Raw genomic sequence first — 18019 nt, forward strand, 5'->3', positions numbered from 1 at the left:
ATGCATGGTTTCATATTAAAGTGCAGTAGCACGGAAGTAAGCATGCTTGCAGTTATGTTTTTAAAAAACATTGGCAGGAAATCACTTCAGGTTTTTTTCGGCTTTGCTGTGCAAAAGATATTTTTAATGCAGCCCACTCCTCTGTGTCACCCTTACACACCCTAAATCTGATTATTAATTCACATGTCTAAATAAATGAGTTTCAGATCACTTAAAAGCACTTAACAGCAATTCACAAGTTTTGCTAATGCAGCTGTGTGTGCTCTCAAATACGGCCCCAGTGGATGAAAGCAATCTTCTTGCGCGGGCAAATGTTTAATGTGTCTGCCTGCCAAAGCCATGTGCCAAATTAGATCAAATGCCAAAAGCTCAAAGAAGGGAAAATACACATAATGAGCTATACTTCTTATTTACAATACCGAACCCATAGGGATGCTGGGTTATTTTAACCCAAATTTGGGTCAAATAAGGACAAACCCAACCGTTGGGTTAAAAATTGAATTAAAAAAATGAACCCAACGGCTGGGTTTGTACTTATTTGACCTAAAGGTTTAGGTTGAAACAACCTTGCTTTTTTAGAGTGTATATAGGCCTATATATAGCTGTTAAAAAAAGGTAAAAATACATTTTTGGATACAACATAAGTGCTGTTCATAAATATTGTCAAATCAAATTCAGCACATGTCAAATAAATGCAATAATAATAATTCAATTGCTAAATTGAAATAACTCACCTTTACTCAACTGTCCTTAAACCCATAGCCCATGCGAGACTGAAATAGGAGATTCAAATTTGTCTTGCCCATATAGGCAGGAAAGAGGGGCGGAGAGAGAGAGAGAGAGAGAGAGAGAGAGAGAGAGAGAGAGAGAGAGAGAGAGAGCGAGCACACGCGATTATAAAGTGTCAGAGGTGGTAAGGTCAATACGAGAATCTTGATTTATGTCAAATATAATTTTAAACTTTTAAAAAATATATATTTATTTATATATATTTTTTATAGGATGCACAATTTTAAAGCAATTCATAGTGGGCAAAAAAGGCATATGCATAAGAATTAAAAAAATAATATATTTGGATCGTTTTATAATGGAGAGTGATGGAGATGCAACATTGTTAACATTAATAATGTTTTTCTTGTATTTAGCCCTCAGGTATTCCTTACTAATTGGTCACACTTGTACTCATTGGTGGTCAAATGTGACCATACACCTTAACTATTTTTCAATTAAATAAATGTTCTATATTTTAGTTCAATAATATTTTTTGAATATTTTGATGAGATCCTTTGGTACTAAATACTATTTGTGCAATAATTATTGTCAATTAATGACCACTTAAAATATTTTTCTTCTAATATTTTTATTATTTATATTACAATTAGTGCATTAATTAAGGTTAAAATAGAGAATTTAATTTCGTGGCAATTAATAATTTTCATTTGTAAAGCCATTATCCACCAGGTGCCTGTATGACTCTTTAATCAATATACATGTATCTAATCTAGTTGCTCAAAAAACTATTGCAGTTTTGCATTTTAATAATTTAGATATGATCAAACACTAGATTTCTTTAAATGTGAAATTTTAAAACGTTAATAACGTACATCCTAATATTTTTAATGATCAGGGGCGTCGGACTGGGGGTAAAACCAGTACTGATTACCAGGGGCAGAGAGGGCCCTTGAAAAGTCTAGAATATATTTTAACATGGAACATGGGGGCCCATCAGGACTGCATAGGGCCCGGGATTTTGTGCTACGCCCGTTAATGATACTTATAAGCACACGCAAGTGAATATTAATGAATGCGAGCACATATAATTTAACCCAAGAAACGTTTAAAATAGTGCTAAGGCAAACGTATGTTTCCTTATATGTACAGTAGGCTATATACATATGAACTGATACTGAATCAAGACCGAAATCGATATCGCCCCGACCCCCCAAAAAAATCTCACTCCAACCTGAACTTAAAAGTTGGCAAACCATGCCTTATCTTAAAAAAAAAAAAAAAAAACATCCTTTTCCTTATTTTCCTTCTATTTTCCTCTCCCTGCCCTAGCGTATGATGCTCTGTGCGATGTCCAAAACTTAGTACTTCAGGCACTTTCTGTGTTTCGCTGCCTCCTCACCACGGATCGCTTCCTGTACTCCTCAGTGGTAAGTCGCTTTGGATAAAAGCGTCTGCTAAATGCATAAATGTAAACTAAAAAAGTGAATTGTTGCCTCGTTTATGAAGTAAATCCGTAAATCGATGCGTGCAGCAATCCGCTGGAAGTTAGTTATTGTAGTCTATAAATATGGATATTTTTCTTTGCTTCAGAAGGCCTTTATTTACCCCCCGGAGCCGAGTGGAGCAGTTATATGATGGATAGATGCACTTTTATGGACAATTCACTGCCATTAATATATATTTTTTTGTTATATAAAGACAGCACAAAAGAACATAACATATGTGATGCTGCTTTCAGCATCTCAATGATGCCATCTGGTCCAGGAGCTTTTCCATTTGCTCATTGACATGATGGTTTTGAAGATCTCATCATAAGTAATATTACCATCCAAAACTTGATTAAAAACATCAGCTTTATGAGTATTCACATGACGTACAACACTTTTCTCAAAGTCAGCATCTATATTCAATTTTGAGTCAGACTTTTGTAAAATATTCTAACCACTTGTTGTCTTTGATATTATTTGTCTGCGTGTTAGAGTTTCCATAACTTTTAATTTTCTTCCACAATTGTTGTGTCCATATTATTCTCTAACTTATGCTATACAGCTTTTTCTTTCTGTTACATAGCTTTTCGTATTTTTGCCTCTCAAGAATATAATTGCTCACATTTGTCTATTCTTCTCAATTGATTTAAAGCTCAGATTTCTGAGATGAACATTCTTCATCCCACCATTTTGGTTGTTTATTTTTAGATGTAAATGTATTAATCAGAAATCTACCTGCTTCATGTAAACAATCTGCCGATTATAATGACAACAGTGCCATTATAAAGCTTGGAAGAGCCAGGACTTTTTTAAATATAACTCCGATTGTATTCGTCTGAAAGCAGAATGTCATATAGACCTAGGATGACTTGAGTGTGAGTAAATCATGTGCCAATTTTCATTTTTGGGAGAACTAACCCTTTAACATCATGATACCTTGGTAAATTAGTTAGAAACTCGTGATTAAAATAGGCACATTTTATAGAGAAATTGTTATTTTTTTTAAAGCGTGCAAAAATGACTTTGTATAAGGAGTCCACACCGGAAGAGCTCAGTGGAACACAGTTTCCTTTACAGATTGTTAGATGAAGCACAAGTCTCTCTCTCTCTAAGACCACATCCTGTTGTAAACTCGAGTTTAAAGATGTTATGAAGCATACAAACATGAACGCTTCACTGCTTGTGCCGTGCAGAGAACGCAGCAAAGCCCTTGTTGCAGACTATGTCAGTGTGGTCGTTACACAACCTCACGAAAGCTGTGTAAAGATCACTTTTAAAAAAAAACCTGTTGAGAAGGGCCGCCGTTAAAATGCACGAGATAATATTTTTCTCAACCATACCTGGTCAAATATTCCTTAAATCAGCTTTCTAATATCACTACACTTGCCCTTTCATTTTTGAAATTAGCCTCTACTTCCTATTTTCTAAAATAGTCAGGACATGTGAACACTTTACACTGAAGAAATCACTGCTTTCAAATCTAAAAGTAGCACCAGAAATGTTAGATTTGACCTCAATCACAGGCCAGCTGGTACAAGAATAATGAAACCGACTGATACACAGTAGATATGGGTGAATGCCATTTATTAAAAAGAACAGATTAAGTTAGCACTTAAGTTTTAAGTAAATGGATACTTGGATCATTTACAACATATACAACAGATAAAGCTACATAAAATCATTCACAGAGGAGGATGAGTCGACCCTCGGTTTGAATCATCCCTGATTGTAGTGCCCATGATTACAAACTAAAAATAAAACAAAATACAAAACCACCACCATCTACACCTCTAAATCAATGTCACATTCTACTAGTGTTTTTCATATTCAATCAAACCGGAATGAAGCACAATTATTCATCGAGACAGGGTGCAGGGTGAATCTCAACAAACCTGCCAAGAACAAGTCCAGGTCTCTCCAAATCAAAGGAAATGAGAAATTATATATATATATAGTTTTACAGTACATGTTTAGTGTAATATGAAAAATATTACAGTAATGGGAGTAATGAAAATCCGTTAATTCCCCAAAATTACAATATGCAGAACAAAAATGTCTTATTATTTGAAAATGTGACCTGAACTTTTCATCCTAGAAGATCTTCATCTGTATTTTCTGAAACGTTTCCCCATTATATTGATAACGCACAGATTCCTTCAACACCTAGTACAGTTTCTATCACATGCTACACACATTTCCACACATGAAACTCTAACAACATCCAAAATAAATGCTACGAGTGTTAAGACATACAATGGAAGAAAGAAACGCAAGAACAGTGCTGGTCAAGGTATGTTTAGAAGCACCATCAAACTTGAGCGGAAGAAAGGAATTAATTCAGCATGTTGGATTATTACATTTCCTGAAGGTTTCATGCTCCGAACTACTTTCATTAAGTAGAAGCATTCATAAATGCGGTCTTAAATGCGCGCTACAAGATAATATCAAGTCTGCCTTTCAATTAAAGTTTGACCCAACCAAATTCTGACTTCAGAGTCTGTACTTAGCAGTAAGTACCTGATGTAACAGCCCTATTAAAAGCACAAAATGAGCAGCATTTAGGATATTATATATCAGTGCATCAATAGCCAAAGTGTACCGGTAAAGCTCATTTACTTCTTTGTATCACTATGCCACAGTAATGGAACTACGTTTCCCATAACCCTCCAGAAAAGCTTTTTGAATGTGGGTAAGGCTATGTGTTGTGATACGTTTGTAGTTTCCTTCACACTTCTCCATCCTCGATACGGGCGAGTTGCCTTTCCAGTACGTCGATCCTGTGACCCTGAGCCAGCACCAGAGCACGCAAAGCCCGCACCTCCGTCAGAATATCAGAGAGTTGGTCCTCCTGTGCAGGAAAAAAAAACAAAAACAAAATGGGACATTAATATTTAGGGCCCTATTTTAAATGTCTGAGCACATGGTCTGAAGCGCAGGTGCACTCTTAGGGCGTGTCCGAATCCACTTTTGCTAGTTTAACGACGGAAAAAAACGGTCGACGCACCAGGCGCATGGTCCAAAAGGGTTGTACCTAGTCTCTTAATGAGTCATGGGTGTATTTTGGGCGTATCATGCAATAAACCAATCAGAGTCTCATCTCCCATTCCCTTTAAAGGCCAGTTGCACTTGGATCTGAACGCTTCGACAAGTGAGGAATCCTTTCATTTTTAACCTCCTCGAGTCGGCTCTCTTTCTTTCTCATCATTATAATCTGTTAAGTTTCTATTTTATTTTGTGTACAGTCACAATAAAAACTAATTGTTTTGCTTTTTGCAAAAATAAAGAAAACAAATATGATGCGCGATCTGCAGCCTCTCTCTCAAAGACGTTCATTCAGATAGTCTTCAGAAAAGGACCTCTAGCTTAGTGAATACCTGTCTCACAAACATGAGACATATGTCTAAAGAAACGTTGAAATGTCAGGTTTTAAACAATGTAAACCAAATCGAAAACAAATATTCTGTGTTTATGTAATCTGTTTGAAAAGCGATAGATGTCAGTCAACCGCGAGCTACTTCATTATCCGGAGATTCAAATACTGACGATCCAGAGTCGACGCCCACACATCAACTCATAAAAACACATCTAGTGAAGCGCTGTAACGTTACTTCAGCTACATCGTTTTGAGACGTTGAGGAATAATCCTGGATTTATTCTGCTCATAAAAAGATGTTCATTTCCAAGAGCAAAGGATTCCGCCGCTGATTGTAAGGTCAGTTTATTCTGTTAGCATCTGTGAATATTAAATGCAAAAAGACAGTTTAAATGTGAATACTGCTGCAACATTAAATGTCATACACGCAAGACTGTTTAGACAAGATTTATTTGGCCAGTTTTGGACAGATTATAACGTGTTTATTGTAAAAGAGCCTAGTGTCACATCAATAAAGCTTTTATTCGCAAATGTCTGCTCTGACGCTATAAATATAGTACCAGTCAAACGTATTTTTCTTCATATTGATGTTTAAATATTATAGCCTAATGTTATTTTTTTAATTTAATATCAAAGTTTGTCATAAATGATTCTGGAGTTTTGTTTTGTAGAAAGTGTTTTTTTGTTTTGTTTGTAGAAAGAGAATTGCTTTCTTTAAAGTGAATTTTGTTTTGTATAAATTGTATTTTAATTTTAATTAGTTTCTATAAAAATTTTTTTAGCATGAGACTACTTTTAGAAACATAAAAAATAGTACAAAATTTTTTTTTTTTAAATGCTCTTCTTAGTAATTTTTGTCTTGTTTCTAGTCTAAATATTTAAACATTCTTAATTCAAGATGCATTTACTGGATAAGTACAATTTCAACTAAATAAGAAGAGAATTTTTTTGCTCTCAGTCGGGTATGAAGCTTATTCATTATGCGCTCATTATGCAGCTCATTATGTTCTTTTGTCCTCTCAGGTGATACTCATCATTATTCATTAGCTATCACGCCTCCTCGCATACTGGCTTTGTGAAGAAAAACTGTCTTACAATTTTTAAATCAGTGTATTGTTTTATGTGAATGAGTATCCTCAATGACTCTCTCATCAGTTTGAAGCAAAAACTCTATGCAACAACACCCATGAGTCAAAAGTCTTGTGGACACATATCTATTGTGTGTTTTGAGGCCTTAATTTTAAAGCATTTTTTTTTTTTTTTTCAAAAATCATGCATAAACATTTTTCTCTCAAAAATACAAGCATGTACATACATGTTGCTCACATATTATGGTAGCCCAGTTTGTGCTGAATACCATGTAATTACACTTTGGCCATTAATATGTTTATAATGTTTATACACAAATGTAAGAGCATGTCAAAACTTCTAAAGGGCCCCAAAACAGCTTAGACTCCTAGGGGTTAATATGTAAAATGTTTGTGTGCTGCTGTGTGTGTAATAAGCAGAGTGTACGCGTGTTGTGTACCCGACAATAGGCGCATATTACTAACGCCCCATTTAAATAACTCGTAAAAATACTGCGCTATTGACTTCAGACCAGGTTTTTGTTGGTCAGTGGCGCAGTCGTTTTCAGTTGCATGGAGCTGGACGTGAAAATTATAACAGCGTCAGGCTGAAACTACCAAAAAACACTTGCGTCACACCGGGTGTATGATAGGGCCCTTAGACTTTAAAGTGTACCTATTATGCTTTTCGAATATTACCTTTCCATGCAGTGTGTAATACAGCTGTTGTGAATGTAAAAGGTCTGCAAAGTTTTAAAGATCAAGGTGCAGAACAAAAAACGTTATTGTCTCCTTAAAGAGCCGAATCATCAGCATAATGCCAGACTATGGTCTTCTTTCGCTGCCTGTGAACAACGTCTACTTTGTCCCTCAAACACTGTAGTTGTAGCTGAGACTGGAAGAGTTTGGTTTGTGTTGTCGACATGTTGAAAAGACGCTGTTTTCTGCACTGCGAAAGCAAGCCCACTTTGCTGTACTTTGATGAGGACTTGGGCTTGAATTGATCCAGTAAAACCGACGGCATCGTTACTGTTCGTATTAGTGATGTTACGTTCGTGAACGAATCGTTCTTTTTGAACGAATCTTTTAGGTGAACGAATCGTTCTCGTTCAAGTAGTCCACTGACTCATATTTCTCGTTCACTGAAATTCCTCCCTCCACAGCAGCATGGCGCTATTAGCAGCGAGGAGCTAGCGCATGCGCAGCTCTGTGGATTGTTTCATCCTGTCAATGACAAAACTTCGAGCCAATAGCGTTCGAGTATAAGATGTGACGGAGCATGTGATTTGTTGAATTCAGTGAACGAATACGCCTTTTACTGACCGAGATGCTTTTGAGTCCGACTCTGAACCAAAGACTGATCTCCTTCTCGACTTGTTTGTGAACGAACTGTATTTCGTTCGTGAACGAAATGAACCAGCTATTGAACGATACTGATAGCGAACATGTAGAGCTCGGCTTGTGTAGTTAGGCATATACGGTATGCAGCAAAGAAAGACATGTACACTTTACCATTTTAATGAAAACAGTGTAATAATGCAGGCTGATGGTTAAATGATTGTATAATTACTGATGTATTGTGTTTGTATTATTTATTTTCATTGTTGTTGTTTTATAAAATTAATACAAATTACTTCATTACGTTTGAGTCATGTCATGCAATTCTCCAAAAACTGCAAAACAAATAAAAAATGCGATATTATTGGAGTTAACGAACACGTCCATCACTGACCGAGTTGCTTTTTTGAGTCTGAACGAGAGATCTCGTTCGTGAACGAACGAACTGGTACATCTGGTTCATGAACGAATTGAACCACCAACGATACTGAACGAACACGCCCATCACTGAACGAGAGAGAGATCTCGTTCGTGAACGAATTGAACGAACTGCTGCTACATCTCGTTCGTGAACGAATTGAATGAACTGCTGCTAGATCTCGTTCGTGAACGAACTGGTGGTGCATCTCGTTCGTGGAAATGGATGTCGGTCATTTAGCATGTGAATCAGTCTCGTTCAGCAATAAGCAGAGAGCAGATGGCTGCAAAGCGCAGTTTTAGGCTACGATTGTTTATAACTCTACGTTCGTTTACCATAATCCCAGATATATCTGAATAATATGAATGTGTAAATGTCTGACCAAACAATTAATTGTTAATCATGCAAGAAAACCTTTGTGCTTTGGTCTTCTGAACTTATTTAGACTTATTTTATTTAATGATAGATGCACACATTTTAATAAAGCCAAATGATTTTTTTGTAAGTAAATACGTTCGAAATAACGCATAAGACACTCTTTTTGCCACCTGCTGGGATATTTATGGAATATAAAAAAAATGGTCACTGAACGAATCAATGAACGAATCTGAACGAATCATTTTGATGAACGAACTGAAAATGAATGAATCTCTTGAAAGAATCGAAATTTCCATCACTAGTTCGTATCACTGTGTGTCAAGCGCTGAGGAAGATTCAGAGCTGAAGTTCAGATATGGTAAGTTCGTTTCCGACTCGCACTGTAAGCGGTAGACCAATCACAACAGGCTGGGCCGTCTGACCAATCAGAGCAGAGTAGGCTCTCGGAAAGGAGGGGTTTAGAGAGACTTGATAGAACCTTTCAGACACTGTGAGAGAAGAGGTGATGTTGCATATTATGAGAAAATAAAAGTGTTTTTTGACTTTGGATGCATGTAAACCTGTTGTAGGAGACCTCTAAAACAAACTAGGAACCTTAGCATAATAGGGGCACTTTAAATAGGTAAGTTGAAACTGAATGCTTTAAATCAGACACAGAGATAAAGTAGTGTGGTAAGATTACATTTATTTGATTAAATTTGAATGAATTATTAAGACAGAGAGAGAGATGTGTGTGTGTGTGTGTGTGTGTGAATTACTTGTGTCTGTGTAGTGTCTCTCTCTACTAAAAATGAAGCTTTGAGTTTAGTTCCTTCAAAAACAGAGATGTTACCCCCTCTTTAATAAGTAATATAATGAAGCAATCAGAATCAAGTAATATATTTATACCACGGTCTGTCAGAAGTTTTTATTTAAGTGCGAGCCACGCTAGTGTTTTGTTTGTTTGAAAAAGTGTACAATAATGAGAGACGTCCACCTCAGCCGACCCTGCCGTCTCCTCATGTCTGTGAACCTTGTCACAAGTGAACAACTGTCACTCACCTCTTTCTTTACTCTCTCTATCCCACCATCTACTTCCCTTCCTCCTCGCCCGTGGCCCGGCCCCTCGCTCTCCATCTCAACCGCCACAGGGTTTGCTGGCTCAGCCGTGCTGGTGGGACTAGTGTTGGTCTGAGAGAGCAGTTTGGGTCGACCCCGCAGCGTGCCGCATTTGGTTGGAGGGGCCATGTAACCTCCGCTGAGGGAAACAAGGATTGGAGGGGCATCTTGTCCTGCTATCCAATCTTCCGCCAATAGAGCAGGTTCTAATCCCGCCGTATCTGGGTACAGATCCCCTTGAAACAGGTCGGACTGATTGTGGGTGGGGGAAAAAAAGAGTTTAATTTAGAGAGATACAGTTTGATAAATATGGCAATTAATAGTTTGCAAATGAAAATTCTGTGATTACTCACCCTCTTATCGTTCCAAACCCGTAAGAGTTTCGTTCATCTTCAGAACACAAATGAAGATCTTTTCCCACTATTGACAGCTACACAACTACCACTTTCCAGCGTCAAGTTCATAAAGAGATGGTAAAACTAATCCTTATGAATTGAGCAGTTTAGTCCAAATTTTCGGAAGAGACATGATCGCTTTATGATGAACAGATTGAATTTAGGCTTTTTTCACATTTAAACATTGATCAGTGAACATAAACAGAAGCTCAACAAACCTGAATGATGTGCAAGAACAAACCTCATTGGTTCTTGCAGAAGCTCAAACGTTATGCGTAACACGAGAATGAACTTCATTGGTTCTAGCTGAAGCTCAAATGTGATGCGTAACACGAGAATGAACCTCATTGGTTCTTGCTGAAGCTCAAACGTGATGCGTAACACGAGAATGAACCTAATTGGTTCTTGCTGAAGCTCAAACATGATGCGTAACATGAGAATGAACTTCATTGGTTCTCTCTGAAGCTCAAACGTGATGCGTAACATGAGAATGAACCTCATTGGTTGTTGCTGAAGCTCAAACGTGCTGCGTAACACGAGAATGAACCTCATTGGTTCTTGCAGAAGCTCAAACACACTGCGTAACACGAGAATGAACTTCATTGGTTCTCTCTGAAGCTCAAACGTGATGCGTAACACGAGAATGAACCTCATTGGTTCTTGCTGAAGCTCAAACGTGCTGCGTAACACGAGAATGAACCTCATTGGTTCTCGCACGTTCAGCGAACAACATGCTTGATCTTCAAGTTCAAGTTCAATTTTATTTGTATAGCACATTTCCAACAGCCCCCAGGCTGACCAAAGTGCTTTACAGAAGAGCAAGAATATCACACATACATATAAATAAACCACATAAAAATGTAAAAACCACCTTTAGAAAAGTTTAACATATCACCGTAATCAGTACACTAAGGAAAATAAAAAGGTTTTCAGCAGGGACTTGAAAATAGAAAGGAAGGGGCCAGCCTAATCTCTAAAGGCAGGGTATTCCAAAGTCGTGGCCCTGCCACCGCAAATGCACGCTCACCTCTACGCTTTAGTCTAGCGCGTGGCGTAAGAATCGGAGTGATGTGTTCATGTTTACGACACTTTAAAAGCAGTCTGGCAGCAGCATTTTGGACAAGCTGAAGTCGCGCAATTTGAGATTTAGATATACCGCAATATAGGGAATTACAGTAATCTAGACGCGACGTAACAAACGCATGAACAGCCATCTCGAGAGTTTTTGGGCAGAGAAAGTTTTTAATTTTTGACAAAGCTGGTCAAAAATAATACCTAGGATCTTCACCCGTGTCGATCTAAAAGCGGTAAACTTTCTAGCTCAGGGCTTAAACACTGAGAGTTTTCATTTGGACTGAATACAATCACCTCAGTCTTGTCCTCGTTTAAGAAGAGGAAGTTCTGGACTAGCCATAATTTAACCTCCTCTAAACATTGGAGAAGAGAGGTGATCGCAGTGGAGTTGTTTTTCTTTACTGGAAGATAGATTTGAGTGTCATCTGCGTAGAAATGAAAGGACACCCCATGCTTTCTTAGAATAGAGCCCAGAGGCAGCACGTACAGAGAAAATAGAGAGGGAGCCTTGAGGAAGGCCACAGGTCAGAGGAGCGGCGGAAGATGAAAAGTTACCCAATTTCACTAAAAATGTTCTGTCAGATAGGTATGAATGAAACCATTTCAGAGCGTTTGCTTTTAGACCTACCCAAGACTCTAGTCTAGATAACAGTAAGGAGTGATCTATGGTATCAAAAGCAGCTGATAAATCTAAAAGAAGAAGAACCACAGAGTCCCCAGAGTCAGTGGAGATGCAGATGTAATTTACAACTCTCAGAAGGGCGGACTCAGTGCTGTGAGCAGACTTAAAAACCTCATAAATAGAATTGCTAGTCATAAAGTGTTGCTAGTCATAACACGCTTGATCTTCCGTTTATCATAACTGATGTGAGTTGATGAATGTTTATATGTGAATAAAAGCCTAATTGAATTGTTTCATCATATAAAGCGATCGAGTCTCTTCAGAAAATTTTGATTCATATGGATTCGTTTTACGATCTCTTTATGAACTTTATGAAGCGTCAGTGGTAGTTGCGTAGCTGTCAATGGAGGGACAGAAATCTCTAAGATTTCTTCAAAAACATCTTCATTTGTGTTCTGAAGAGGAACGAAAGTCTTACCCACAGATTTTGAACGACATGAGGGGGAGTAATTAATGACAGAATTTTCATTTTTCTTACTTCCTCTTTCTCAAAGACACAAAGACTCCTAAACTACAGCAGTGGGGGCATTACCAAGAATTCATAAAATACCAGACAATAATGGTAAATTCAAATAGGTCTCCTATTTTTATTTCATTTTCACATTGAGCTCACCTAAAAATGAAAACTATGTCACTATTTACTCCCTTGAGTCACTTCTCAAAATGTCTTCTTTTATGTTCCAAAGAAGAAAGAGAGTCGAACAGGTTTGGAATGACGTGAGGGTGAGAAAATGAACATTTTGGGGCGAACGAACCCTTTAAATAGTAATGGGTGGGAAGTGTGACGTTTCTCTATTTTTACAAAATGAGCAAATTCATTTTCTGCAGTAACTGACAGCATTTGTCAATTTCCTTAAATCCATAAATAATTCAGCTCTAAACTATCTCATGTTAAGCTATTTTTATCAGTGACACAAACACATTTTCTTTGTGCAGTTTTTTTAAGCTTCAAATTTGTCATTTAAAAAGATTTCTACTCTGAAGTATTAGGATAGATGAGTGTTTGAAGTAATGGAGCGTCTGACGGGAAAAACTATTACCTAAAAATATATTTTTCAAAAACCAGTCAGCATTGGGTTTGCCTGATGTTTTTAATTTTTAACAGAGTATTGTGCCTCAATATAAATAAATGTGAGAGCCATTCCACCGAATGCGCGCAATTTCTATCCCCAGGACATTGTGTACAAATATGCATGAAAATACATTTTAACATGAAATATACTGATGAAAATCCTTCAAAAATCTTTTTTCTTTTGCATTGTTGTGTACCTCCATATCCCATCTGTGCTTTAAAAAAAAATTTCACAAGGAATCTATAATATTTTAAATAAAATACACATTTTAGTCATGTTTCCAGGTTTTCACGCAATACCCCCCCCCCCCCCCCACACGCACGCATTTTCAACAGGATATTGCATCATGTGAAGCTTCTGAAGGCCATTTGAAGACCTAAAGGTAGGAACACTATTATGAAAATATTGGCGCAGTGGAATGCTCAGATAAGAATAAATTACAACAGCCTTCTGTCTGTGTCGTCATTACGTCTTTGCTAGCTTTCATCACTTTTGCTCTTACTCTTCTTTTGCTAAACTGAACAGCCAATCAGATTTCCCAATCTCACTGACGGCCCGATGTCGAATCAGAAAAAGAAAACGCGACAGCATCCGACTAGAGCCAACGGTGCGGAACACAACAGAAAAACTAAGTCGGCCGGCGCTCAAAAACGACCCGACTATCGGCTTGGTGCGTCCCTGGCTTAAAGTATGTGGTTCTTTTCTGTGTACATGACGATATTATATACGACTGGGAAGGCCAATCTTAATGTTCTACCCTGTTATATCAATTATTTCCTAAGAGTTGTTGTTTGTTTATTTTAAAAATACAAATTTTTGGTAAACCCCAAGAATTTGCTCAATGTCCTTGGCTATCAGCATATACGCCATGTGGCTATATTATATGTATTTGCTAATCCTAAAAAAAATCAACCCTGTTACTTTCAGTCCCGTTACCCATATAAAAAGCAGAAGGGCAGAGTAACAGGAGTGAGTAGGGTTATCTGGTGCATTGATTTATTGTGTGAATATTTGTCTACATCCACATCAATCTACATACATTAAAAACTGCATATTTTTCTCTCTGTTTGAGCCTTCCATTTGTCCAGCAAAAACCAAGCTTTTTTTTTTTTTTACTGATTATGTCCCCAAAGTGAGATTTTGTCAGGTTTAGCTCACTTCAGTTCTAGGTACAAATTTGTCCCCAAAATATAGTTAAGTAGGTACAAAACACTCATGCACACGTGTCTCATAGACTTCCATTGTTTTTCCATCAGGTTGGTGAAATTCTCAATATTTTTATTTCTTGTTATTTATTGATATATTATCTCATAACCCGACCCCTACCCCTAAACAAAACCCTCACAGAAACTTGTCCAAAACACTACATTTAAATAGAAACAAGTCAGGTGTTCAACAGGTTTCACTATATTAGTGAGGACAATAACACCTCACAAGTGTAGTCAAACCTGTATACACATATGGACACGCATTCCTGTAACCCAGTGTTCTTTCCAGTTACTAAATAGTTTTTAAAAAAACAAACAAAGTTAAACCACTATTTTATGAAATTATGTTTGGTCAATTATTTGTCCCATTTTTTAACAAACTGCATTATAATAAAAAAAAGGGATAAACTTAAGGTTTGGGTTGCGTCTAAAAGGAAAAAATGCTTTTGTTTTTAAATAAATACACCTTGTTATATATAGATATATACACTCACCTAAAGGATTATTAGGAACACCTGTTCAATTTCTCATTAATGCAATTATCTAATCAACCAATCACATGGCAGTTGTTTCAATGCATTTAGGGGTGTGGTCCTGGTCAAGACAATCTCCTGAACTCCAAACTGAATAACAGAATGGGAAAGAAAGGTGATTTAAGCAATTTTGAGCGTGGCATGGTTGTTGGTGCCAGACGGGCCGGTCTGAGTATTTCACAATCTGCTCAGTTACTGGGATTTTCACGCACAACCATTTCTAGGGTTTACAAAGAATGGTGTGAAAAGAGAAAAACATCCAGTATGCGGCAGTCCTGTGGGCGAAAATGCCTTGTTGATGCCAGAGGTCAGAGGAGAATGGGCCGACTGATTCAAGCTGATAGAAGAGCAACTTTGACTGAAATAACCTCTCGTTACAACCGAGGTATGCAGCAAAGCATTTGTGAAGCCACAACACGCACAACCTTGAGGCGGATGGGCTACAACAGCAGAAGACCCCACCGGGTACCACTCATCTCCACTACAAATAGGAAAAAGAGGCTACAATTTGCACAAGCTCACCAACAGTTGAAGACTGGAAAAATGTTGCCTGGTCTTATGAGTCTCGATTTCTGTTGAGACATTCAGATGGTAGAGTCAGAATTTGGCGTTACAAACAGAATGAGAACATGGATCCATCATGCCTTGTTACCACTGTGCAGGCTGGTGGTGGTGGTGTAATGGTGTGGGGGATGTTTTCTTGGCACACTTTAGGCCCCTTAGTGCCAATTGGGCATCGTTTAAATGCCACGGCCTACCTGAGCATTGTTTCTGACCATGTCCATCCCTTTATGACCACCATGTACCCTTCCTCTGATGGCTACTTCCAGCAGGATAATGCACCATGTCACAAAGCTCTAATCATTTCAAATTGGTTTCTTGAATATGACAATGAGTTCACTGTACTAAAATGGCCCCCACAGTCACCAGATCTCAACCCAATAGAGCATCTTTGGGATGTGGTGGAACGGGAGCTTCGTGCCCTGGATGTGAATCTCCATCAACTGCAAGATGCTATCCTATCAATATGGGCCAACATTTCTAAAGAATGCTTTCAGCACCTTGTTGAATCAATGCCACGTAGAATTAAGGCAGTTCTGAAGGCGAAAGGGGGTCAAACACAGTATTAGTATGGTGTTCCTAATAATCCTTTAGGTGAGTGTGTGTGTGTGTGTGTGTGTATGTGTATATATAGTGATTTTTATGACAAATATAAATTATTTGAACATGAAACCACAGTTTCTTTAAAATAAACATCTCCTTGACGAGAAGTTGACATGTTTGTAAGCATACTTTTTAAAAGACGTATGAGTTTTGGTGACAGGACTGGGAAAAATGCATCCATCTTCCACTTAAAAACCTTGTAAAAAATGAAATAAATTAAACTGAGATGGAACAATACATATTTTGAATAGTTAAATATATGTGTTATTAGATTCAGATAAATAAAAAAAAACAATTATATATATATTTTTTTTTCTTCAAGAGTTACAACAAGCAAATAGCACCCATTCGGTGGAATGGCCCATGAGAATATCATCACCATTTGTAAAAAAAAAATCATATTGAAGTAAATATGGCTGATAGCTGCTTTACAATGAGGGGAAACCTAAGCGCAACTGTGCTGTTATTTACCTACAAACAAGGCAAGAGAGCATTTACAATGTTATTTTTCAGAGAACTTCCTGTCATACTCTAAACTTTCCAAGCTTTCAAAGCTTTTCAAACTGAAATTCAACACTTCTATCAGAACAAAGTTCTACTCTAAGCTCTTGTAGATGACAAAATGGAACGACTAAACAATTAGTTGTCAGATGTTACTTAGTAACTTTCCTTTCTGACTCGCCGTGAACACAGATTCAAAACTGAACCTACCTTCCGCGGCACAGTCATGGATATGGGCTCAACCTTTCTCTCATGAAGTTTATAGAACCTGATGGAATAAGATGAAGAATGGAGATAAATGCAAGCACTTGAGAAGAGATGCTGTATAAGAATCAGTGCAGGTGTCAAATGATCAGGGCGTCTCGCTCAAAAATTAAAATTAATCTTATTTAGCAAATAACACTCTCATTTCAGCTTGTTACTCACAGTCACAACATTACTGTACAACTTCAAAACATTTTGAATTATGTTGCATGAGCAGTATAAATGTATTTAGTTTATTTTTGTCATTTTTGAAGCTTGAAAGCCACTTATTATGTTGCAGAGAATATTTGCATGAAGTATACACTCCAAAAAATGTAACATTCTTACTTAAGAATGGCAAAGAATACTTCTATTCAGTAAGGGCACATTCATTTCATCCGTAAGACATTTATAATCAATGTTCCCTCTAAGCTGCGCGCATGCAGAATAAAGAATAAAGTGCTGCGCAGACGATTGTAGTTTAAATGAGAAATAATTGCAGTGCTCTGTTCAACCGCTATAGAGTTAGCATCGCTTTCGTGTTAGAGCCGGTGGATGCGGTTTACAGGTTTTATAGAAAGACAATGATGTCACGTGTGAGCACGCAGCAGTGAGTCATGTTTGTGGTCCAAATAGCTCCAAATGAGAGGCAACGAGAAACACAAAGACATGTGATATAAAACCTCATCATGTTTTAAAGAAGAGTGGCTTGATTAAAGGGGCACTTCAGCGCTGGGAAGATGAATGTGTATTTAAACTGGGTCATTTATGTAGTAGAAATGTGAAATTATTTTTGAATTTGGTGCCTTCTATACCGAGAAAAGACAAAAAAAAAATGTTTGTCTCAAGTGGATGAAAGACAACAACTCCCAGAATGCACTTGCTTCGCGGCCACTCCCAAGCCACGGCTACTGGTTATATAATTTGCCCACCGCGGCACCGCCCCACCGTTATTTTTATATTCATAGAAATAAAAGAATTTTGTTCAGTTAGAGAACAGACACTACAATTAAAAACTGAACGTGTCTTTTCAATAAAGTGTGAGTGAGCCGAACGAAAGTCACGTCACAGACGCAGCAGAAGTCAGATTTCATTCATCACGAGAGCGAAGAGCGCGGCATCATTCACGGTGCGTGTCCAGTCTGGCGCGTTTTCAGATCGCATATGGAAGCTTAACTTTCATAGTAATTCATTGAAAAGTTGAAACACTCACTTTGCTCCGAACCGCTCCGTTATTAATGCCCGAGCCGAGCGT

General features: G+C 37.6%; 1 protein-coding gene across 1 annotated transcript in view; it reads right to left on the bottom strand.

The window, feature by feature from the left end:
- Positions 1 to 3787: 3787 nt before the first annotated feature.
- The window catches only part of coro1b (coronin, actin binding protein, 1B), a 37348-nt gene continuing 23116 nt past the window's right edge, over positions 3788 to 18019 (bottom strand). The window contains exons 9-11 of the mRNA XM_079841917.1: positions 16732 to 16789; positions 9835 to 10143; positions 3788 to 5067 (exon numbers count right to left, since the gene is read on the bottom strand). Of these exons, the coding sequence (XP_079698043.1) occupies positions 4945 to 5067; positions 9835 to 10143; positions 16732 to 16789 (490 nt within the window). The 3' untranslated portion in view covers positions 3788 to 4944. The remainder of the gene's footprint in view (positions 5068 to 9834; positions 10144 to 16731; positions 16790 to 18019) is intronic.

This window comes from Gobio gobio, assembly GCF_949357685.1.
Source record: "Gobio gobio genome assembly, chromosome: 2".
Taxonomy (NCBI): Eukaryota; Metazoa; Chordata; class Actinopteri; order Cypriniformes; family Gobionidae; genus Gobio; species Gobio gobio.